Raw genomic sequence first — 23,529 nt, forward strand, 5'->3', positions numbered from 1 at the left:
TTCATTTAATTGTCTTGTGGTCTGTACATCAGTTATCTTGAAGGTCTGTTATTATTACTCCAGGCTTTTGCTAATTTTGAGCTATGAAACTATTATAAAGTTCCACTTACATAGTAGTATTTCAACCCTCCATTAATCTCCATATCCTTATCTAATGTTACTTCCTTAGCTAGCAGCCTATGCTAGTAGAATAGGACCTTAGGCAGGCATGATATAACCTATGAGGATGCTCATTTATGTAGAATTCTGAGTAAGACCTTGTCTTGATGAGAAAAAAGAGTAGGAGGGAAGGTTGCCTCCGATTGCAATCAGGCCTTAAAAGCAGAGGGCCTTGGGGCTGCAGGTGATCTGTGCGCTATGGCCCACCTGCAGTCACTGAGCCTGCCCGCAGCGCCGTCATAAGACCAACCTGTTATTCGCTACTCATCGGGTTTTCTTCCATTAGCCAAGCTCGGCTCCGGTGTCCTGCAGCAATATATCGAGGTTTGGCTGGCTGGACAGTCTCTCCTGTTACTATCATCTTCGCTAATATAATACAGCTCAACAATCAACCACATAGTCTGGTCTATTCCAGTCTAAGACTCGTCTCTCATCTCTCTGGCTAACCTATATTTTGTCCACATTGCAAGTTTTACCGCCTGTTGCATGAATCCCATGCCGCGTGGTCTAGACCTAGGTAGCTAGTAGTGTCTAATAGATGTTGAGCAAGCAAGTTTATAACCATTTTCTATAACATACTTCTCTGGTCGTAGTGAAGCTATATAATCGGTTTTAGGTACCTTTTTCTTTAGTGGCCTAGCTATTGAATGATACATCTAAAACTCCTTCACCATTCCTGATATTGTAAGCGAGCTGGGTGTAAGGGCGTGGGGTTGCACGTCAGCTGGGCCCTGCACTGCAGGCCCCTCTCTTTTTTTGCTTCAGGCAACCGTCAACGGAAATCAACATATGTTGTACTGCAAATCGAGCCTTCATGCCGTGAAGCCGTAGGGATCGTCTCACCGGGTGCCTTCAGTGCATCTGCGTACCTCGAACTGTCACGATCCAACTTCCTCGAGACCCTCAAGTTGAGTCTATTTTCAGAAGCATTTATCAAACAATCTTACAACATGGAATCGACCACCGTGGGAGGCGACGAGACCTATAGCAAATGGAGGCTCAAGATATTAGCAAGCACCAACGACGAGCACTCTCTCTACCTAGCCGTGGAGAACGGGCAATTATCCTCGTTCTCGTCGCTCTTGCGGCAAGGCATTCCGATGACGGCCCGTGTAATTAGCCTCATGTTCAAGTCCTGGACAAATCAAGGCTCCGAATTCTGCGAGGCCTGGCTGCGCGAGGGAGGAAGCTTAAATGGTTTCTTTGACGATTCCACGCCGCTGAAGTAAGAAATACACTGAATCGAAGGATAGATGTCCATTTGAGCTAATAATTCCTCAGGCTGGCTCTAGGCCGTGAGACTTGTATGCGTTGGTTGTTGGACCACGGCGCAGACCCAAATGTTCCACCACTACTTGGTAAAAAGGTAGACCTCCTGACACTTGCAGCGACAAGTTGTTCGCCTTCGACAGTAAGGCTGCTAGTCGAACATGGCGCGAGGAGAAAAGGATCACAAGCCCTCCACGCAGCCGCTACCACAAGTGCTACTGAGATCGATGAAGGCAACTTCCAGCCCGTTCCTTCACGGGTCGAAATACTCAAAATACTACTCGATCACGGAGCAGATGCCAACGAGATGGAAGTGGACCCCAAGGCGCTCGGTCGGCCGCGTGCTTCGTATACCGGCACGCCTCTCCATCGCGCAGTCAGGTTTGGGAGCGTCGAGGCTGTTCAGTGTCTTCTCGCCCACGGAGCTGACGTCTCGTCTCCCAGCTGGTCCGGCTTGACCGCGATGAAGACTGCCCAAATGTACTCGCGGCAGGACATGATTGATGCACTCCAAAACCACATTGACTGTGCTTCAGGACAGGATGACCTTAGCGTAGCCAAGACGGTCTCTAAAGACGGTCATTCACTATGGGATCATATAGAGACTAAAGATGATGATTGTGCTGCAACTTGTTGTAAATGTAGTATCCTTTGAATTCTCCTAGAAAGCTTCTGTGCAAATACAAAAAATCAACAATTATTTTTTCAACAACATAGCAGCTTTGTAATGCTAGTATACAACAGCTTCTAGAACAAATCCCAACATGCTATGATAACAGTTCCTTGGAATTGAGCACTGAAATGTGCATCCAGCCTTCTTGCAATTATCGGCACAATCTACCGTATTGCCACATTTGGTGGATTTGTGTTCTTCAATTTCTAAGACCATGTCTGGATCACACTCTCTCCCACGATGTAGGCTGGACCTTTTTTGTTCATTTTTATCTTCATGGATATTTAATATTAATGATGTATGAACAAGACCAACCGGTTTTGGTACAGTGAGTTTAATTGTTCACGCCTTGGCTGTGTGTGTGTGACTTGAAAAAAATCGTGTATTGGCGCAAACCCGCTCTTGGATGTGCCTAATATTGTGCCGGCGCGGGCGCCCGTTAGGCTCGGGCGGAGAGGCACCGGCGGGAAAAAGGTCAAAGGCTTGGAGGTTGACCTAGGTGGATTTCCCCCGAATCAATTCGCTAGGCTATTCATGTCACAGGTGGACTTTTAAAAGCGAAGTATGTGTGTGTGTGTGATCAATATGATTTGAAAGAATTGCTATCAAGGCTCGCGTGCACTCGTGGTGACGGGCGGGGGGTATCTACCGAAATGCTGAAAAAACTACCTAAGATGCCAGGAAGATGTGATGCAGAGAAGGACCAACGCCGAAGGTGACAAGACATGAGTGTGTCAGTCTCCCCTGTGTGCGCCGCGCCTCCAGACATGAACTCCTAGCTATGTGTAAAGAGGAAAACCCGAGTATCGCTCGCTTGATAACCCAAAATATGATGCAAAAAGCATCCCGTCAAGTCTCCCAGTGCTGGTGGTGACAGATCCTAAACTCCGTGTGTGATATGTTCTGTGTCTCCGTGTCTGTCTGTATGTCCGTCTGTCCGTCATCGAATATCCGGAAAAAAAAATAAAACCAAAATCAATCAAATGTCGAAGTGTAACTTGACTCTCCTCGGACCGCGCGGTTGTTTCGAGCCGAGGTCGGCTCGCAGGTGCAAGAAGGTGACATCCTTGGATGTGCTTGCAACTTCTTGTCGGCAGTAGGCTTTAGTTGTGGTGATTGCAAGGCCGGCGTGCAGCCGATGAGCGAGAGCGAAAAGAATGTGGATGCATTGACCGAGCCCGCCCGAGGCCTGCCCCAGGCTGGCGAGGGTGATACAGCCGCCCCAAAGCCTCGGAAGCTTAAACTGAGTGTGGGTGTGCAAGATTGAAAGCAGGAAAGAATTCCCGATGGAAATCCGGCTGAATTGTGTGACCGTGTTGGGGGAGGGGAGGGTTCCTCCGCACCTCCGCAAGCGCAGCCCGTTCCATTCCGATGGCTGCTCTTGGTCGCGCCGCGGCGCACACCGCCGCGTGACAGCCCGGTTTGCCGAAAGGGTTGATAAGGGCGAAGGTGGAATAGGCGAGCGCCAGATCCGGGTAACCCCAAAACGGTACAGATCGACGCTAGGTCGCACCCGGTGAGTATGTCTCGGCCGGCTGCGTGTGCTTCATGAGCCCTAAGTCAAGTGCGTCGTCCTCCAGGCCAGAACAGATGACCAGCGACCGATGACCTTACCACGACACCACAGCCAAAAGCATCAGGTGTGCGTCTTCCTGTGGTGCTTTCGGTTTTGTCATCATCGCTGTTGCATCCGCCAAAGATGCATCGCCATAGTGAAAAAAGTGTGACTCTGAGAAAAGAAGTGAAAATAAAAGTGAGGTTGCCGGTTGGATGAAAACCAAAAAAGATTAGGCAGATACGACGCGAAAAGGGGGCTTCGTAGATCCGTGGGGTACCGACAATGTGTCGGGTCGAGTCGAATAGAATAAAAATAATAGATGGAATCTTGGGGTGTCACTGAAGGATGAACCCGATGAGTAAGACTGTATGATGACTGTCAGCAAGCAAGCTCCCATACCATCCAGAGGCGTAAAAAAGGGATGCGAGGAGGATTTGTGATCGGGTAAGTTGGGGGAGGGCAATCTGCAGGCAAAAGGACCCTCGGGATTAAGGTGGTAATTGTGCAACACTCCCTCGGCTGTGTGGGATGGGTGAGTGATTGCGAGGGCGCGCGATGGTGATGACAAACTTGGAAATGTTGGTAAGCTTATACGTACATTGTGTGAGTGCATCCATCGCCGCGGGAGGGCGGCTGTCAGCAAGGCAGCCAGCCCGCCTCTGAGTTCGTGTTGCTCACTCGGCGATAGGTGTCATGGCCGAGAGCTTGCTCCTGGGGCTCGAGGCCTTCTTGGAGCTCGACTTGCGCTGCTTGTGCGCCTTCGCGGCCTGTCGCCTCTGTTCCTTCTCGGCCATGACGGAGCGCATGAGCTCCTGTTGGCGAAGAGCCTGTTCGCGTCTCATCTCCTCGAGCTCAGCGCCGCCCAGATGCCGGACTGGCGCGAGGCGTGGTGATGGCGTGCCGGATCCGTAGCTGGAAACTGAGTGCGTATCCTCGTCGGCGAAAACGGGCTCTGAGAGGAACAGCAGGTCCTCGTCTGAGATGTAAGATGTCGCCCGAGGCTGTTCGTTGCCGTGCTCGCCCAGCGAAACTCGCCGTGGCCAGCTTGGGAATGCGCAGGACTCATCGAGGTATGAGTTGTGGTATGCACTTCGGCGCGATGGGATCTCCATCGGCGAGGCGGAGCTGTATGACCCGTAGGACATTGTGACTGTGTGAGAAGAGCGTGCTTGGACGCGAGATTGATGGTGAGTGTTTGTTTCTGTTGACCAGCGAGGTCTCAAGGGCAGTGATGGCCTTGATATATCCCCTTGGTAAACCAGAGTTGGTTGACGCGCTCTGGGCGTTGGCTGCGTGTAAGTGGTTGCAGCCGTGTGTCTTATTATAGAGCCGGGGTTGCGTCTGACGCTGTTGGTGTGGGCGTTGGATGTTGGGAGGATGTCGATGTCACAACCAGTGAAGAGTGGTGTGTGTGTGAGTTATGGATAGACGAGAGACAGTTGTCAACGGCAAGCCGTGAAGAGATAGAAGTTCGTGATGTTCTTGAATTATTATATCCACCTTACGGGGACCGAGAGTCAGACCGCGGAGGGAGCCCCAGGATGATATATGAATCATCCACATGCTGGTTGCGCGTGTCCGAGGGAAGGCAACACACTCGGGCAGGGCAGGGCAGGGCAGGGCAGACGATGACAAGACAGGGGTAGGGATGTGACAACCTTGGAGGGACAAAGTACGTACTGTACGTACATCGGCTACATACAAACATTCCCACGGGTCCGGCGGGTTTCGGGGATGAAGGGAAGATCAAGAGGGCCAGAAGGCCTGCCAGAAGGCCCAGATGTCACCCTTCAGCCGGGCCAGAACGTATCTCCCCTGTCTCTCGAGGTCTCAGTTGGTCTCATCGCCAGTCCCTTGGGGCGAGACGATACGACGCGATACAATGTGTACATGTGTAGAGTACTGTTGCCCTGGGGGTGCTACAAACCCCCCCACGCTGCCAAAAAGGGTAGGTATAGTAGTGGCAGAGGCCGAGAAGGGGGGTCGGACGGCAGAAGCAAACAGCTATCCAGGTCTCTTTTTTGCGAGATTGGCACCCATGCCTGCAGAAAGGCGGTCGGGGAGGCGCAACGGCCTGTCAAGTCTGTCATGTCTCTACCTGCAGTGTCTGACCGCCTCCACAAGATGGAGGGTGGTTGGACTCTAGCAGGGGGTCTGCAGAATCAAAAGAATACACCGCGCACGCTACGGGAACCTTCTTCTTCTTCCGCCTCTGGGCCTCTGGCCTCTGGGCCCCTTTCCCCTTCTCTTGCTTCTCTGCTGTGGTTGCCGCATGCCACTATAGCACAGGCTTCCTCTTCCGGCGGCAATTCGTCCATGCCAGCCCTACCATTGGCCTGGAACCTCGCCAATCGCTCCCCGAACGTCGATCACTCTCACTCACACACACACAGACTCGCCCTCACAGAGGCCCCCGGCTGCCGGCTCTCACTTACCGTCGTCCCTTATTGCATCGCATCGCGTCCAGGCGTGCCAGGGGAGCGCCATCTCACCGCTCGAAACGTTTCCTTTTCTCCTTGGGGGATCCAGCTCCGCGGCCAGCAGGCCTGTTCCGGGGCATCAGATGCAAACAGCCGGGCTCGAGCAGACAGTGCTGAAACAAACACGGCCATCCGTTCGCTCTCTTTGCCGGCCTCGACACATCACCACTCATTTCCCTTCCTTGGATGTGATTGTGATTGCCTGTGCTTTTTGGTCCGCGGTTGGCGGTGTTGGCGTTTGCTTCTCTCCCAACATGGCAGAATGAGGGAGGGTACCATCTGCCGTCGTCTGTTGGTTGCGTACAAAAAGACCTCCCTCTTCAGCTCGGGCCTAAATTAGGAAATAGGCTCGTGTGGAGGATTCCGCGTAGGATAGGAGCGGCAGGATGTTGGATGGGCAGGCCAAACGCCGACCCCAACTCCCAAGGCCCAACAAGAGCGACGAGCCAACTCCAGGCCGTCTGGTTGGGCGCAGACCGAGCCGCGTCGAGCAAATCGCAACTATCTCGGCATCTCGAGTCTAGAGCGACACGAAACTCTGTCGAGACTCGCGAGACTCGCAATACTCGCGTAATCACCATGCCCGGCTCGTGCTTTGCCTCGCCCTGGGCCGTAATACGCTGCGCTGCCTTAGCTTTTCTCGTCTTGGTTGGACATGCCCGGCGACACGCACACGAATGGGCAGTCAGAATGTCATCATCCCGTCGCCAACTTAGTCGTGTCCCTCTCAGCTCGTCCGTCCAAGGGGCGTCGGGCTGGGAGGCTACAGCACAACATGGGACACATAGCCAGCCAGCAAGCCTCGGAAGAGCTGTTTTCCTTGCTCGACGGCCATGACCAGTTCACACGTACGCGCACGCAGGCGTGTAAGAGATTTGCCAGCCCGGGAGGCTGCTGCACCCTTGCCACAACGTGGTACAGATGTTGTGCTCAGCCAGGTACATTAGAGCTTAATTGATTGAGCAAGCCCTCTCTCTTTCAGCCCGCCGCTTTTCTCCACGATTTCCGCCGCCCCGTCATCATTTTCACTCAGAGCCCCCCTCTCGCCCCGCCGCCCCCCAGAGTCAAACCGGTTTCCTGGGGAAGAAAAGTGCGGAGAGGCGGATCAGTGATCACCCTTTCTTTGTGCGACCCTTCGGATCAGCCATGATTATGGATTATGGTAGCAACTGACTCAGATTCCTCCCAAGATAACCTCACCGACAATATGCGTGTGCGACAGAAGGTCTGAAGAGGCGGCCATGGCAAGTGCTATGCCAGCAATATCTAGGCTGGGTAGTAGTCTACCTGTTTTTAGGGCGTCATGTCAAATCCCGCCCGTCAATCTGGTCCCGTCCCGCCAGACCGGCTGGCCATACGTCGCATCGCATCGCATCGCAGCGCATCGCATCACCTCCATCACTCCCGCAATTTCGCATTTTATTCCTCGCGACATGCCTCTCCGTGCGACCGTGATGGAAGCAACTCTCTCACATCAGCCGTGGCCAAGCTCAGAGCTACCGGGCTCGACGGGACATGACAGGTTGACAGGCGGAGGACGAGTTGAGAAGTTTCGCGGCCTCCGAAGGCTTAAGACCTCCTGGCTCATCATCGTGGCGGGGAAACTGAGTCGAGGGAGTCGAGATGAATCTTGTACTTAGTGGCATAGCATCATCATACCGCATCAGGGCATTTGCATATCAATGACTTTCCCCGCGAACTCTGCAACGTCTGTGTCTGTGTTCCACCGTCCCATATGTGCGGCACTCTCAAGATTCGACTGCCAGTGAGCCGGTGTACTTGATATGTGCAGACCCCAAATGCTACATTAACGCAGACCCAGCGGTACACAATTCCAAGCACGGTACTTGTGGAAAGCCTTGACATTACTCCGGACCGCTGCGGCTCAGGCAGGCAGGCAGGCAAACACACAGGCAGGCACTGGGGCGTAGGGCACTGGGCACTAGGCGGTCAAACAACAGGCGCGCAGGCCTGGGGCCGTCGAGGCCCAACGGCAAGCGAGCCAGGGAGGAGGGAGCCAGAGGCTGTTGGCCTCGGCCGGCCGATTCTGCTAAAAAAGGTGACTTGGTTTCCCTGCATAGCCAACCGATCTATTCATGCGCCTGAATAGGGCTGGACTCTTGCCAGCGAGGGCATCTCGTCGAATGCATTGTCCAGGCAACACTTGCAAACGCAACATGACAAAAAAAAAGGGCGGTGATGAGCTAGCTGGCTGTGTGCACGCTGCGCTGGCAACCCAAACTTTTCCCTCTTGCCCCGCCGCTCTGTCTCGTACGCCTGCTCAACTCTGCTGATGGGTGAGTTGTCTTGCCGCCTGAATGGAGTATTTGTGGAAGTTTGGCCTCATGGCTGGCAGGCCTGGCCATCTTCCTCACGGCACAGTACATCACCCGCGACAAGCCCTTGTCTCGTGTCGATCTGGGCATCCCGGGTAACGGCGGAGTATCCCCGGAGAAAAGGGGACGTTGGGATGGCAGGTTTGGTTGATCTCTCACGAATAATACTCCCGACGCTTGCTTGGTTCTTTCCAGTTTCACTCGGCCGAGCGCATAGACGGGCGAGAAGGAGGGGGGTTAGTTTGACTCGTCACGAATAAAACGCGGGAGGCTAGAAAACGCGAACCTTGGAGTGAATCTCCACGGGCCGGCGCCAATCTTGTCTGATCAGGGATGGTGATCCACGGCCTTGCTGTGATGCTATGTACTGTTGCGCCTCTTTTACTATGGGTATCCTCTTCGCTGTGCACGGATCCGGCCCGCCGCCGGCCACGGTCGGATGGATCAACGTTGGAATCGCCAACGCTCAAGCCAACTTGCGACCGAGGTCGAGGCCAACCCCGCAAATCGTCCCGGATCAGTCCAGATGGACCTAGACACCGAGTACGATGGGTTGAGACACCCGCGATCTACATGTCGTTGGAAAAGCTCCGGATCACGAACAATATGCGCTCTAGAATCAGGGGCCGAGAGGAACCCTACAGTATCACGATCTTTTTGCTGGCGGTCTTGTGCGCCTCTCGGTGGTAGATTGCCCGAACAACTTACACATGTCAACGATCTGAGACCCCAGAGACACCGAGACTGGTGAAGGGAAAAAGGTTTATCAAATTTGCGTTGTCGGTAAATTGGCCACATCCGGAAAAGGGCATCAATGTCGCAAAAGAGCAGACTTTTCAACGTTGACTGACTCCTGACAACGTAGATCCCCCCCAGCGAGGACCCTGGGTGCAGTAGCTACCAGCACGGAACAATAATCACAAAACAGTAGAACACCACCCGGCGACGTCATCAAAGCTTCAAAAGCTTCGATCCGGGGGGCAAACGGTTTGCCATGGCTCATGGCAAATACAAGGTGTTGCTGAATGAATCAGTCATGAACCCGTCACCGTTTCAATCTTCCCCGCGGAGGTGGTCCATGGATGTGCCCTCCATCCGTGGCCGGCAAACGACTCAGGAATGGGGTGACTGATAGACGCCGACGTTTCTCCACACACGAGCTATGACGGCACGTCTACTGTCTGTCTCGACGGAATTGGAATTTGCACCCGAGAACTCAGAAAAGCTTGAGCTTCTCCTTCGCGCGGTCGAGCTCTTTTTGATATGGTTCTCCTGACTGACTGATGTCAGCGCGAACTTTGTCCCGCCGATCGGGTAAGGGACATCGTGAACATGCTTCTAGAAGGACGTCTGGAACGCCACCCCCCAAGACTCGTGTGATGCTGCACGTCCGGGAGCGAGAGGCATGCAACGTTGTTTGACTACCTGCAGGGACACGAGATGCCTTCAATCTCACTTCTGCCCAGCCAGCATGAATCTGTTGGCTGGCAGACATCCGCTGATGTCCCATCCAGCTCCTCGGTCATGGTCCGGGCCTGGACTCGCCTTCTTTGAGTCTTCGAGATGTTTTTTACCCTGATTACAGCTTTGTCCTAGTGTCCACTTCCCAACCTGGGGTCTGTCTGAAGATACGCGTGGGGGTGGAGCCCTTCCTGAGGTAGATCCTGACGGATAGATAGATCCTGCGGATAATAGATACAGTGGCCCCCAAGAGGCGGCGCCAACACCGGAAATCTGGAAAAACCACTTCGCGTCAAATTCTCGTCCCCCGCTGCACCGTCTCTTGCGGTGGGGAGTCCGATATCTTCCCCCTCCAGCCCATCCCACCAAGACAATGGATCTCGGGTGCATACTGCCCCACGCGGATGGAGATCATAGACTGTTTCAACCACTTGCCCATCCACCTCGCTCTCATGTTTCAGAGCGACAAAGACCTGGTGACTGCAGCGTTTATGATAGGAGGCTGTTGCCCTATCTCGTTTCGTGAAGGCTGGAGAGCCGCATATTTCACATGCCAGGAAATCTTCCTAGCTTGTGGAGCGGTGAGTAATAGCCCAGCTGCTACGTAGTAGCTGCCCAGCAAGCAGGTAGGTGGTCGTGGTAGTTTACCTACTGGCTTCGGACGTTCTCCGTGGATCGGAGCCTGGAGTATCCGACCAGGCTGTCGTGTCTCCCACCCAGTGAGGTGGCTGGCTGCCGTGGCGTGGACCGACCAGCGTGGCTGTGGTTGTGTGGTTCACCTGACTGACCCCCACGGCCAACCTTCAAGGCCACCTTGAGGCCTTGTCCGGTGACTCAGGCGCTCTCTGGTGTTAGGCCTTGATAGCTGAGGCGCCGACCTGGATTGCGACCCTGGGAGACAAGTGTCTCAGTAGTATCAGGCTTTTGGGAAACAAGGCTGCATCACATGCTGACCCGATGCCCCTACTCAGTGCCTAGCAGGCAATATTTGTCCATGATGTATCGATATGTGTCGGTACAGAGGCGGATAAGAAAGTCCACCACAGATCGAGATTCTGGGCAGTGGTCCAAATTGATTCAAAGCCACGCTTGCGTGGCCCAACAACTCGATATGAGGCATCCTCCGCTGTCACGAATGCAAACTTGCTTGGCTGAGCTGTTTGTGATGGTGATTCGTGGAAAGATAGCTGGCGCCGCAGACTGCTGTCTTTCCAGCAGGCGCAAAATGAATCATTCTCGAAATTACGTCTTCCGTTCGAGCCTAAACTATACGTGCCTGGCTTTCTCATGGGCAAGTGCCCGGCGGAAGTATAGTGACGACCAGTTGGTGTAGCCCGTTGAAGTGTTGTCACCACCGACTACCGACTAGCCCTTCAGTATTGGGTAACAACACATCTGCACGGTGGAGATGTCAGTCGTCACAGGCAAAGTCGAGAATGACGACACTTCGCACACAAAGGCTCCTCGTGCCTGCAAGCGAGGACTGGGTACGGCACACCCTGCCCAGGAATTTCCCCAGGACTTTCTAGGGAGTAGCCTCGAGGAGTGAGAATTGAATGATTATCAATCCTATCGCTATTTCCATCATCTTCTGAGGAGTACTGGAAAAAGTGGTCGAACGTGGCCCCGGAGGTTGGCAGAGAGTACACTCTCAGGTTCGCGCTTTTTCAGAGGGCTGCTGTCGAGCATAGATCAGAGGCGATCATGCTGCTTCTGTTGGGGAGCATCCGCTGAGTTCCCTCAGTCGAAATGTCTCGTATTCCATTTGTTGAGGACGAGTTCGAAATTGACCATACTACCGTGGCTGCGTCCTATAACTCATGGTCTCATCATGCAAGTGCAAGTCGATGGCCCGAGAGTGGACGAACGGGGGTCATACCCGAGCCCGAACGAAGACAACAGCTCATTTTGGGAAGGAAACTGGAGTGGTGGCTATCGAATCTTTGGACCTTCGAGGCAAATCCTGGCCGAAGTATTGGTCATTAAGAACTTCCGTTGCTGGAAGGAAGCGAAGCTGTAGGAGGGTATAGGGTGGCCGAGGATTGCCTCATGCCTCTCGACGGCTGTGAGGTACGGAATGGATATGTGGCGTGACCACTCAGGCGAAGCTGGCCCTCTGTACCGTCGCCTCATAAGCCAAATTACCCGATTTAATCTCAAGGAAAAAGTCATTGGGTGGAATGGTCGAGTCCCTGAGGTTATTATTGAGGCCATTTTGGTCCAGCCAGCGATAGTGGTGAGCAAGCCGGAGGGTGACCATAAGATCTCGCCGTCTGGCGGGACTTTTCTCCTTCAATCCCTAAGCTGGTTTATTGGTCCTGATGCCGTTCTAACAGTTTCCGGCATGAATGTGCGACTGCTAGTTGCTATATCCTGAGATGTGTGATTCCTCTAGTTTCGTTATACTGGTCCCTGATCTATTGAGCTGGGAGGTAAGCAGTTATAAGTCTATACGACTTGTACGCTGCCATATCTTGCGACGACGAGGGCCATGATACCATTTATAAATGATTTGGAATAAACAGATGAAGTCTTGAAAAGCACGTGCTCCTCCCGACGACGCCCGCGGTCATGAAACCACAGGCGGTCAAACCGATCCAAAGCGTTTTGGTTTATATGACAGACCAGAAACCATGAAACCCAACTCCATACTCCGTGCAGATGATCTCGTCGACCCATGAATCTCCCTTCTCGTACCAGACACAAAGAAGCGCTTTACACCGTCTAGCTCCTCAGAGCCTCCAGCCTGTTCCTCATCTGGTCCATCGTAGCCTCCATGTCCTCCTCGTCCTCCTCCTCGACGGCCGCAGGCTGCGCGGGCTCCTCGATCTTCTGGGGCGGGGCGCTGGGCATCTGGCCCGTCTTCTCCATCTTGCCCTTGAGGATCTCGCCTAACACCTTGTCGACCTCGCCCTCTGCCTCCTCGTCCTCGCCCAGGAGGGCGTCGTCCTCGGGCAGGGTCTCCTCGACCATCTCCTCGATCACGCCGGCCTTCATCAGCTCGACGCTCAGGTCCCGCATCGTCCCGGCCAGCTCGGGCAGCTTGATGAGCATGTTGACGTCCTTCATGATGCCCACGGACGTGCGGATGGAGCCCTCGATCTTGCGCACGGCAAAGGCCTCGTTCACCTGCATCTGCACCGAGTTGAGCTGGGCCTTGGAGGTGACGAGCCGCGCGGACGACTTGCGGGCGCGGATGAGCTCGCGCGCAAAGTCGCGTGCGTCCTTCTCGGCCTGTTTCCTGCGCGAGGGGTCCTTCTGGGCCCGCTTGTCGGCCTGAACGATGAGGTTCTTGGCCTTGATCTCGAGTTGCTTCGCTTGGGTAATGTCGCGGTCGAGCTTGCGCATATTTTGGCGGAGGAGCATGTTACATTTTCGCACCTACAACCGTGGCACGGGTCGAGTCAGCATGTATATTGTGAGAAACATGTGAGGCAGAGAGACATCGACAAGTTGCGCTGCAGGCTTGGTTGGGCAGAGAAGGGGCTGGCTGGACTGACCTGGGCCGAGGGGTCTGGCTTGACGAAGAGACCTCTTAACGTCTCCATGTTTGGAGACGGTTCTGAACTAGGATCTGGAGCGGCCCTGAAGTACAGTACGGTGGATTTGCGACAGTCACGGTCTTGGAATGGCGGTTGTCGCACGATTGAGATAACGAGACTACCCGCGTACTGTTGTAGGTCACTGTCGCTGCAGGAGAGTTGACGTAGTGCCTGTGGATCGTCTGGCCTGGCGACGGGTGCGAATTACGTGAGCACTGAGCCCACAGTCCATCGCCCAATGCGTTGGTTGGGTTAGGTTGCGGCTCTGTTAGCGCCCGTCTCCTGTCCAGGCTAGGGTACTCCCTCCTAACACTGGCGATCAACCCTCAACAGCCCTGGTAGGTCTGGTAGTGAATATGATTAATGGTATTACTGACCTATCCTCAGACGACTTCAGGTGTGATATACACGCTGGATGTATGGTTACGTACGTAGCTTCTGAGGCGTGTTCCGAGGCATAACAGAATAAAAGTGATACATTGACTGTTTGCGAGCGAGGATAAATGTCTATCCTTTCCACATTACATTAAGCTTCCTCGTACAAGGGCCTATGACGACGAGGATCTGGTTGCAGGTGTTGGTGATTTGCGTGGGCCCCCTTTCCATTAATCGGATTGGTGAGCAGTGCCCCGAATTGGGACTTTGCTGCTTCTTGTCCAGGCTTAGTCTGGGATTTTCCTCTGCCTGTAGAGAACGCCAGCCCTGTGGGACAGCCTTATTGGAAAACTGGGAGACCACTCATTCTGTCAGTCTGGACTGGCAGACTGCAGACCGGAAGGATGCCTTAAGACCTAGGCCTAGGCGGTGTGGGGATTGGAGGCGCCTCGGGTCCAGGGTCCTAGGAACGACTGCCTGGAGTGAGTGTAGCTCCAGGGGGGAGGGCATGGGGGGGCATCAGATCTCCGTGGTTCTGAGAAATTCCATGAGCTGGACCTGATTGTGTCACTGGTGTGCAACCCCCAGCCTCGCACACAAGCTTCCCTTCCTTATTCCTCGCAAGGGAGTTCTGAAAGCAAACATTCTTTCAACAACAACAACATATTGCTGAAGTATCTTGATCAGTCAATCTGCCATATCACGTCTGTGTGCTTGCATCTCTGCACGTCTCAATCGACAGCCTGTCTGCTCATATCGATCGGCTTGGATCTGGCCCATACCCCGCGTTTGCCTCGTCAGAGCTCCCCCCAGCAGCCTAACGACATCAGTCCCCACTCTCTCTCAAAATCCTAGACAAACCAAACAACAAGCCAGACGACAAACGCCGGACCACTCCTGCAGCTCCCGCAAAACTTCCCCCAAGTTATCACCTCTGATTCCTAATCCCACATCCTCACCTTTGCGACACTCGCTGTAATTCCCCAACAAAACACACAATGGCCACCACTGCAACTCCCGAGGGTAAGTCTGCCCTCGTCAACTGAATCTGCCAGCTGCTGTTGCAGTTCCAGCCCCCTTCCTCCACCCTGTGGCCTCCCAGTCTTTCCGCATCGCGCAACCTGCGTCACCGCGCTGCTCTGAGACCTGACACGACCGTGCCTTGCTGACATGCGCTCACGCCCACCCTCGCAGTTCTCTGGGCGCAACGCTCTTCCAGCACCGATGCCGAGAAGAACTTCGTCTACCTGACCATCACCGTCCCCGACGTGCCCAAGGAGAGCTTCAAGCTCGACCTCAAGCCCACCGGCCTGACCTTCACCGGCCACTCCGACACCCTCAAGAAGACCTACCACCTGGAGCTCGAGCTTTACGCCGAGATCGACGAGAAGGCCACCAAGGTCAACCACACGGGCAAGAACGTCGAGCTCAAGCTGCAGAAGAAGGAGCTCAACGAGGCCTACTGGCCCCGTCTGCTCAAGGAGTCTAAGAAGGTCCACTTCCTGCGGACCGACTTCGACAAGTGGGTCGACGAGGACGAGCAGAACGAGGCTGCTGAGGAGGACATGTCTCAGTTTGGCGGCATGGGTAAGTAATCACCGGTGTTCCCTCCGTTTGTCTAATGCTACGGCCAGCTAACATCACGTCTCATCCACAGGAGGCATGCCTGGCATGGGTAAGTCAAAGACACATCCACATGCGTGATCAGTTCGATCCGTAGACTTGCTCCCCTTGAGACCTACAGGTGAGCCAGATTGTATTGGAGAACACAAAGCTGACCGGATTCCTCTCTAGGCGCAGGCGGCGACTTTGGCGGCATCGACTTCTCCAAGCTTGGCGGCGGTGCCGGACTGGGCGGCGAGGACGAGGAGGAAGATGACGAGGACGAGGACGACGATGACATGCCCGCCCTGGAGGGTGAGGAGGGCGACAAGGCCGCGGCGAAGACCGAGGCAAAGCCCGCTGAGGAGTCCAAGCCCGCTGCTTAATTCATCACACCCACCAAACACCATCAAGCCGACCCTGGCCGCCATTCGTGACGGCGTCGTGAGGAGGTAATGGGTTCTCTTACAGGAAGAGAGTACGAGATGTCTGCAGAAATGTTTCGGTTCGGAATTCCCGGAGTTGGTCGGAGAGAAAGACGGCGGCTGTCAAAAGCTCTCGCGGAATCTGGCGGATTGAAATCTGCATAACCAATACACCACAATACAAAGGGGCCTTACGAATTCCAGATGATAATGGTCAGACTGGGTTCGGTCCTGTACTGCTCTCCACTTTGTGCCTTTTGTCCTTCATTCGTGGGCTCTGGCCTCGTGCATTTTCCGCAAGCGTACTCTGTCGCTCGCTACGGCTGTTCTGGGTCAGCTATCTCATCTCCAGCCCCAGACCTTGGAAAAGCATTATTCTGTCTCAAATCGTCGCGGGAGCTTGCTTTACTTGCATGAAAATTTCCCAGGCGAGTAGGAGAAATAAGATCCCAGAAACACAATACATGTCTTGAATGGTCACAATACTGGCGCTGTGGCCAAGCAATCTAGGTGTATTTGTTTGTCATCATTTGCTGCACCGTTTGTTCTATTTTAAAATCGGCCGGGGTAACTTGAGATGGTGTATTACTATCGCTTGGTTCTTACAGTGTAAGCCCCAAGTTCGGTGTGGACAGTAAGTGAGCCAGATAGCCTTGGAGGAAAAGAGGCACAGTCACTGTTGGATGCCTACTTTGGCTCGTTGAACCATTGGTTCCATTTAGGCCAACGGCGAAGAGAAAGGATTGCCTCCTGACCAATACCACCACCAACTCTTTTCCTTTGGGGCTTTGATAAAGAAATCTCACGCAGATGACAGGTCCGTCATGGCCATCTCCACCGTTTTCAGACACTGCGCACCTCGACTCTCGCCGGTCCACGCCAGCCGTCTGAGCAAGCAGCAAAACCAACACCAAGAACATTCCGACCTTTTGTTTTCTATCGCAGGAGCCCTGGCACCTCATGCGCGCAGCGTGGGCCATTTGTTATACGACGAAGCAGTCTGTCGGTCGCCTCGTGGACAAGAACCACACCGGCTACAGCTACGCTCATTTCTACGCCGAGCAAGGTAAGCAGGACAAAGTCACGCCAGGCGGTTGGCCAGCTCGCCAGCCGCCTCATAGTTCATCTTAGTCGGGGAGCACTGTATCTTTGAGTGCCTGGCAGCGGTCGTTTCTTTCTGTCACGATCGAACTTACCTTTGTTCGCTTGGGAAAAACCTGATTGCCTTGTTGTGGTTGCAGCCAGTCTGTAGGGGCCGTGTTTCGCTACGGTCTCTGCAGGTGATATATCTCCTACGGCTGCAGCGTGCACGCGGTTTCAGATACTTTGGGCATGCTCGGGGGTCACTGTGATGCCGCTTTGGGTTTCCTGCCCTCGCTTCTTCCGATGCTCGGCTTCTTCGTGCCAAAGCGTCCAACTGAGTCCGCTCTGTGTGGCCTAATAAAGCCAGATGAACACGGAGGGTTCGGCTTGGCCGACTTGAGCTTTGCGCATTGCTCCTCGCTGCTCAGTTGCAGGAGATGCAGCACTGCTCACACGCATGACTTGAACAGTCCCTTACTAACCACCTGCACTAGGCAAGACCCGGACCAGCGCCATGTTGAACAACAGCGGGGAGTATTTTTCTGCCTGGCCCAGGGGTGAGAAGTGGCAGGATCCGATCAAAACCGGTAGCAAAGATGCGTCGGCATCAAGGCTCGCGAACACCACAGCCAAGCATGCCAATGAAAGAGTAGTAAGGGAGGGAGGAAGCTATGGCGCCGCCGAAGCAGCCCAGGACGCCCGAGCTGGTGCCTGGCTCACTGCCTGGCCCGCCGGCGAGAAGTGGGAGATGCAGCCAGTGTCCACGTCTACGCCATGAAAAGCAAAAAGACAGGCAACTGGGTGCAAAGAAGGGCGTGGTTTGGTGCTGATTTAAGCAGCGAAAGTTATTCGCGAGTTGCATTGTTCGGCGATTGCATTATTCTTTCTTTAACCAAGACTGAGGCGTCTTTGGGAGCAACGATGGTATCGACGGTGTAACACATTTGATCTGACGCGTAAGGTGCGCGTCACATCTTTCTTCTCCTCATGCACCGTGGCCGATAAAATGCGTGAGTAGAGGTCTTGGGTACTCGGTGCGAAACCATTAGGATCGTGAGGGCACATAGCATGAATATAGTAGACGAGGAACAGGAGATCGATGAAACGATTGATGACAAAGTGCCGCGTTATTAACACACTCTATGAAGGCGACGAACGTGTCGATAATCGTCGATAATCGCAAAGAAGCCGTCGCAGCTCAAATATCGAAACGTCCTGGCACGGTGAAAGAGTCCAATCTGGTCGCCGTTGTGATGCCCAACTCGATCCGATCCGTATCGATAATCTCCTAGCGAATAACACCCCAGGCCTAATCCGTGCCGTCAAAGTCGCAAAAGAGACAAGGTTCCGTGATTGATTATGTCCGCATGCGGGACGCCCACCAACTCAAGTCTTTTCCTGTCGGCATGGCGTCTCGCTGTGTGTAGGGCGGCCAAGTCACGTTCCCTCCGCCGGTCCGTTTCAATTACAAAACCTCGTCCTCCATGGCAGCATCGCCTCCGTTGGTCGCAGCTGCGGCAGTGGCATCACCGCCGCTCTTGGCACCATCGAAGTAGTCCGCCATCTCGGCATCCAGCTCGTCAGCTGTCTTCTTGGCAGGTCGGGCATTCTTTGGGCGACCAGCACGACCGCGCTTGCCGGCGGCACCGCCTCTGCCACCAGCAGCGGTTTTCGCACCCTTGCCGGATGCCTTGTCCGCAGCGGCGGACTTGGGTGTAGCCTTGGGCTGGCTCACACGCTGGCTCAGGGTGGGAGGCGCAGGAACCTGTTCTCCAGTAACGACGACCTCAACCTGCACACTTAATTAGTAAGGAACGAGGAACATCGCACTGGGTCTCACTTACTCTAATAGGCCGGTTGTCAATGAGCAGGCCGTTCAGCTTCTGGTAGGCCTTGCTGGCGCCATCAGAGTGGTGGAAAACGACGTTGGCGATTCCACGGCTGCTTCCTCCAGGCCCATACACAAGCTCGGCCTTCTTGACTCCTGCGACAGCGCTCTGGAAGTACTCCTGAACAAGGGAAGAAGAAGCGTCAGCAAAACAATGCGATGAAATTTCGAGGTGCGCCGAGGCAATAATTCGTCGTCCATGATCGTAAAATGCACCGCTGGTATTCAATGTGCCGCATATCCAAAACATAAGGCTAGACGAGCAAAGCAGTGAGCATTAGTGGAGGGAATCGTCAAGACCATCGACCACACCCGCAGCTGGCGGGCGGAGGGGAACCATGTTGCGCTGGAGAAGGGCAAGAGTCTCTGTCACCAAGACATCTCGACACTCAGGCAAAATGAGATCTTGAGATCGAGGTTTCATCCTCAATCTCACAAGATTTCCACCTCTGGTTCCTGGCTTGGCCTGCTCAAGCACTCGCGTCCAGAACCACAATAATGAGATAATTCTGTCTGCCGCAGGACACGGCCCGCCCAACACCTCGGGATCGGAAGAAAGATCGAATGCAAGGTCGGAAGAAAAGGTCGCCCTTGCCAAAAGCGACGAATGTGCTCGTTGATGCTCACTGCTTTGCTCGAGGGGAATTGTTGTCCGTGTTGCCATCTAGTTCACCTGCCACAGATGAAGACAACAGGATTGGCGCACAAGGCCCTCACACTTCAGCCCTCGTTTTTGATCGTCACAGACAAAGCTTGCATTGGATGCTTGCCAGGCACTCCAAGCATACTGTCATTTAGTGAGAAACGAGGTGCTCGACTTCTCTTTGCACAAACCCAGCAGCATGAAATGAGCTTGCTGGGATGGAAGGAAGGAGTCTCAGTGTGCAGGCCGGGCCAGCAGGACAGAGGTATTGAAAAGGATGGATCGCCACCTCTCGTCCGAATGTACGGCGTGATCATGTCGGTATATTACGCGACGGGTAGAATGTCGACAGAAGTCCCCGAAGGCTACAATGGCCTCATCGGTAACATACCTTGATTTGGCTCTCGGACACGTCCTTGGGCTGTGACAACGCGTTAGATATGAATTTGGATGAAGAGAACGGAAGGGAAGCTTACCAAGTTGCTCACTATGATCTTGCTCTCTCCAGAGGGTCTGGGTGCCTTGGCGGATGAAGGCTTGGCGGCGGCACCGCGTGCAGGCTTGGTGTTCTTCTTGACACCGCCTACGGGAGTAGCGGCAGCGGGACGAGCGGTCTTGCGGGCGGATCGGCGGGCACCGGCAGGAGCGCGCTTGTTGGTGGAGAGGATCTCATCGAGAGACTGGTCGAGCTTGCCAGACATGTTGATGTTGGTAGCGGTGGAAGTGACGGAGAAATAAGTAGATCTACTCGAGAGAATGTGGCAGGTGTCGAATCGCGCGAAGGTATGCGTGATTCGTAATAGTCGCTAAGCGAATTTGGTCGTAAGATGTGACGATGAAGTGCGCGAGATGCAGAAAGATGTTGGCGCGTGGAGATCGTTGGGTGTTTGCGCAGGCTGCGTGCGATGCGAAGAGTGGCAGAAGGAATGAAGACTGAGCTATGGCTGTCGCTTGTCGCGTTTCGAGAAGTCAAAAAGGCCTGGCAGAACCAAAGTGGCAGTTGTTATGAATGTGGATCGGGAGTCTGTCAAATGTGTTGAGCAGACTTGGAAATGGCAGAGTGGCTTTATGTTGATGCGAGGATGAAAAGGCTGGGAGGAAGGTTCAGCTGGGGTGGAAGGTGGTGGGCGCAGGGACGAGGAAAGCGGCTGGCCTTTTGTTGCCTGCTGCGTTCAGGGCGCGACCAGGCGACGGGACAAGCTCGCAGACCTGGGCGACCTAGTCAGAGGCCGCTTGCAGGGATTGTTGACCGAGTGGCGCAGTGAATTAAGGAACCAGTCAGTGAAGGGTGTACCCCGAACCCTGATGCCCCTTGAGCCCCTTTCCAATATCATGCAAGCTGGAGCTTGAAGTACACGAGGTAGACTACCCAAATTAGATGGGTGGCCTATGAACGCACTGCTGCAATCTACAGTGGTTGAATTGCTCCAGCTCTGCGAATATACCGGAAGTTCAAGTTGTGACTAATTCCCACTTCCACGTCATGCTGTGCCTTTCTCAGTCACCATGGCGCGTGGGGCGCATCATGTATATCATTCACTCTGAGAACATGCTCGTGTTATGTACCACTGTAGGCCGCACATGAACCTGCTTCTGGTTTGAGGCCGAGGTATCGCGTCGGAAAACGGCCGCATTCATGTCAAAACAAGACGAATGATGTCTGTGAGGAGGTGCGCACAACGCGGCGCAGCAAAAGCTGCAATGTATTCGAGATTATGCAGTGCGTCTAGTATCGTTGTCGCCCAACCAGTCTCTCTCCTTGCAAGTCGCGATTGCGGTTCAAGCGACACATCTGTCCGCCCTCTCAAGGGCTCTGCGCGTCCCTCCTGTCGACCACTGGTCTGAACCTCCGGTTGCTGTCTGTTGGCATCCCACGAGTGATCTGGATGATACAATGTCGGTTGTCGTGACCGATTCCTGTCTGTCCCAAAACACACCACCCTCACTTAAGTGCGGCGCTTTGCTTTCCAGCCCGTTGTGCGGTGGCCTTCTCGTCGTCCTTAGCATTGACCTCGATGTAGTGGTATCCGACAATAAGGACCATAGCAGCAGATCCTAGGAACAGGGCGAGCCTGTACAGGTCGTCGTCGGAGATCATTATGGCAACTGTTCCGTATGGCGTACGGCTTTGCGACGGAGACTTGGAAAGGTGCAGCTCTGGAGATGACAGGCTTGTTAGATACCAAACATTGCTACTCATTCAAGAAATTGGGTTTCTCTTCACTTACCTAGAGAGTGTTCGGAAACACTCAGGTATGGTTGGTTCTTGGATGCTGGAAAGGAATGGAATGCGGAAGGCGACGCTGCGACAAGGCCACTTCACAGCTGTTGGAGGTTGCCGAGCTAGGGTACCTCGCCGATGTGTACGTAGTCTGTAGTCAACTGCGGTACATGCAGCTTACGCTTGGCCTGGCCACACTTACCTAATCGTCAAAGTGGACCCGCAGCGTCACGGCGAAGCACCAGACTCAGTTGGACCACATCCCGCTTTTTTATTACTGCCTTGTCGACTTACAACTTCAGACTGCCCCCCCTCCACCCCCCACGACGCCTTTCCGCTGGGCTCCAGGCTTCTACTGTCCCAGCAACCTTTTAAGATTCGAGCACCTGCGAGCAAAATATACTATCGAAGCGGTTCTCACCCACACAGCCAAGATGCCTCCCAAAAAGACCGAAAAAGGCCCCAGCAAGAAGCTGGACGCCAAGAAGGCCGTCGAAGACAGAACCTTTGGCATGAAGAACAAGAAGGGTGGTGCCGCTCAGAAGCAGATCTCGCAACTTCAGTCACAGATGAAGGCCGGAGGCAATGCCGAGCAAAAGAAGAAAGAAGCTGAGAAGGCGCAGCGCGAGAAGGAGAAGAAGGCCGCGGAGGATGCCAAGAGGGAAGCTGAGCTGCTGCTCAACAAGCCCGCCCAGATCCAGAAGGTCCCCTTCGGAGTCGATCCGAAAACTGTCCTCTGTATCTTCCACAAAAAAGGCAACTGCGAGAAAGGGAGGAAGTGCAAGTTCTCGCACGATCTCGAATTGGACCGGAAGACGGAGAAGAAGAGTCTTTACCAAGATACACGCGCGGAAGAGGATGAGAAGAAGAAGGCCGAGACTTCGGCCGACTGGGACGAAGAAAAGCTGCGGTCGGTCGTCCTGTCCAAGAAGGGCAATCAGCGGACAACTACCGACAAGGTCTGCAAGTACTTCGTACAGGCCATCGAGGATGGCAAATACGGATGGTTCTGGATCTGTCCCAACGGTGGTGACAAGTGCATGTACAAGCATGCTCTTCCACCAGGGTGAGTTTTGCGACGAAATCCCAGCCCCCAAAGAGCCTGACTAACACAAAGAACAGCTTTATACTCAAGACCAAGGAGCAGAGGGCGGCGGAGAAGGCTCTGATGGACAAGTCGCCACTCAAGACTTTGACGCTCGAGGAGTTCCTTGAATCGGAGAGGCACAAGCTAGTCGGCACGCTCACTCCTGTCACCCCAGAATCATTCGCCGAGTGGAAGAAGAAGCGAATGGACAAGAAGGCCGCGGAGGAGCAAGCGCGGAAGGCCAAGGAAGCTACGGGCAGGACACTGTTTGAGAGCGGCAACTGGCGTGGAGCCGACGATGACGAGAGCGAGGATGACGAGGATGACGACATCTGGAATCTACAAAAAATGCGTGAGGAGACCGAGCGCTTGCGACAGAGAAAGGAGGACGAGCGGTTGGCAAAGGAATACGGCATCCCTTACCTCAACGGAGAGCCGGTATCCGGCGATGCCACTGCAGAAGAGGCTGCTCAGGCTGCTCAACCCCCAGGGGCCTCGGAGGCTCCAGCGGCCACGGAGGAAGAAGAAGCCACTGCTGCCACTTGAACCGGGCATTGGACGTTCAGATAACGAAGATAACGCTGGAAGCCACAGGCTGACCCGACTCCGCCGGCCATCGCGTCGCACCTCTCGACAACTTCAGGTGCACACCAAGATAGCCGTGCGTGAGTATGGCCGCACTCCACTAGCCGAGTGTATACTCCGCCTACTCATATTCGCAGCCCAC

General features: G+C 54.2%; 8 protein-coding genes across 8 annotated transcripts; 4 read left to right on the forward strand and 4 right to left on the reverse strand.

The window, feature by feature from the left end:
* Positions 1-1,109: 1,109 nt before the first annotated feature.
* Positions 1,110-1,932, forward strand: J7T55_006799 (ankyrin repeat-containing domain protein; the record flags this gene model as incomplete). The annotated part of the gene is made up of 4 exons (XM_053132650.1): positions 1,110-1,384; positions 1,548-1,570; positions 1,629-1,819; positions 1,873-1,932. The coding sequence occupies 4 exons, from the start codon at positions 1,110-1,112 to the stop codon at positions 1,930-1,932; spliced, it is 549 nt and encodes a 182-aa protein (XP_053001562.1).
* A 2,401-nt stretch (positions 1,933-4,333) lies between these two features.
* Positions 4,334-4,804, reverse strand: J7T55_006800 (uncharacterized protein; the record flags this gene model as incomplete). The annotated part of the gene is made up of 1 exon (XM_053132661.1): positions 4,334-4,804. One exon carries the CDS (start codon positions 4,802-4,804, stop codon positions 4,334-4,336), a length of 471 nt encoding a protein of 156 aa, XP_053001563.1.
* A 7,856-nt stretch (positions 4,805-12,660) lies between these two features.
* Positions 12,661-13,484, reverse strand: J7T55_006801 (charged multivesicular body protein 3; the record flags this gene model as incomplete). The annotated part of the gene is made up of 2 exons (XM_053132672.1): positions 12,661-13,317; positions 13,437-13,484. The coding sequence occupies 2 exons, from the start codon at positions 13,482-13,484 to the stop codon at positions 12,661-12,663; spliced, it is 705 nt and encodes a 234-aa protein (XP_053001564.1).
* Positions 13,485-14,851: 1,367 nt separating this feature from the next.
* On the forward strand, positions 14,852-15,841 carry J7T55_006802 (cs domain-containing protein; the record flags this gene model as incomplete). Its single annotated transcript, XM_053132684.1, has 4 exons — positions 14,852-14,876; positions 15,048-15,440; positions 15,511-15,528; positions 15,648-15,841. The coding sequence occupies 4 exons, from the start codon at positions 14,852-14,854 to the stop codon at positions 15,839-15,841; spliced, it is 630 nt and encodes a 209-aa protein (XP_053001565.1).
* A 999-nt stretch (positions 15,842-16,840) lies between these two features.
* Positions 16,841-17,741, forward strand: J7T55_006803 (uncharacterized protein; the record flags this gene model as incomplete). Its single annotated transcript, XM_053132694.1, has 2 exons — positions 16,841-16,946; positions 17,458-17,741. The coding sequence occupies 2 exons, from the start codon at positions 16,841-16,843 to the stop codon at positions 17,739-17,741; spliced, it is 390 nt and encodes a 129-aa protein (XP_053001566.1).
* A 687-nt stretch (positions 17,742-18,428) lies between these two features.
* Positions 18,429-20,195, reverse strand: J7T55_006804 (RNA recognition domain-containing protein; the record flags this gene model as incomplete). Its single annotated transcript, XM_053132705.1, has 4 exons — positions 18,429-18,755; positions 18,808-18,972; positions 19,886-19,915; positions 19,971-20,195. The coding sequence occupies 4 exons, from the start codon at positions 20,193-20,195 to the stop codon at positions 18,429-18,431; spliced, it is 747 nt and encodes a 248-aa protein (XP_053001567.1).
* Positions 20,196-21,298: 1,103 nt separating this feature from the next.
* Positions 21,299-21,592, reverse strand: J7T55_006805 (uncharacterized protein; the record flags this gene model as incomplete). Its single annotated transcript, XM_053132716.1, has 2 exons — positions 21,299-21,350; positions 21,441-21,592. 2 exons carry the CDS (start codon positions 21,590-21,592, stop codon positions 21,299-21,301), a joined length of 204 nt encoding a protein of 67 aa, XP_053001568.1.
* Positions 21,593-22,149: 557 nt separating this feature from the next.
* On the forward strand, positions 22,150-23,348 carry J7T55_006806 (translation machinery-associated protein 46; the record flags this gene model as incomplete). Its single annotated transcript, XM_053132727.1, has 2 exons — positions 22,150-22,781; positions 22,838-23,348. 2 exons carry the CDS (start codon positions 22,150-22,152, stop codon positions 23,346-23,348), a joined length of 1,143 nt encoding a protein of 380 aa, XP_053001569.1.
* Positions 23,349-23,529: the final 181 nt, after the last annotated feature.

This window comes from Diaporthe amygdali, assembly GCF_026229845.1.
Source record: "Diaporthe amygdali strain CAA958 chromosome Unknown NODE_1_length_4327563_cov_65_473760, whole genome shotgun sequence".
Classification (NCBI taxonomy): domain Eukaryota; kingdom Fungi; phylum Ascomycota; class Sordariomycetes; order Diaporthales; family Diaporthaceae; genus Diaporthe; species Diaporthe amygdali.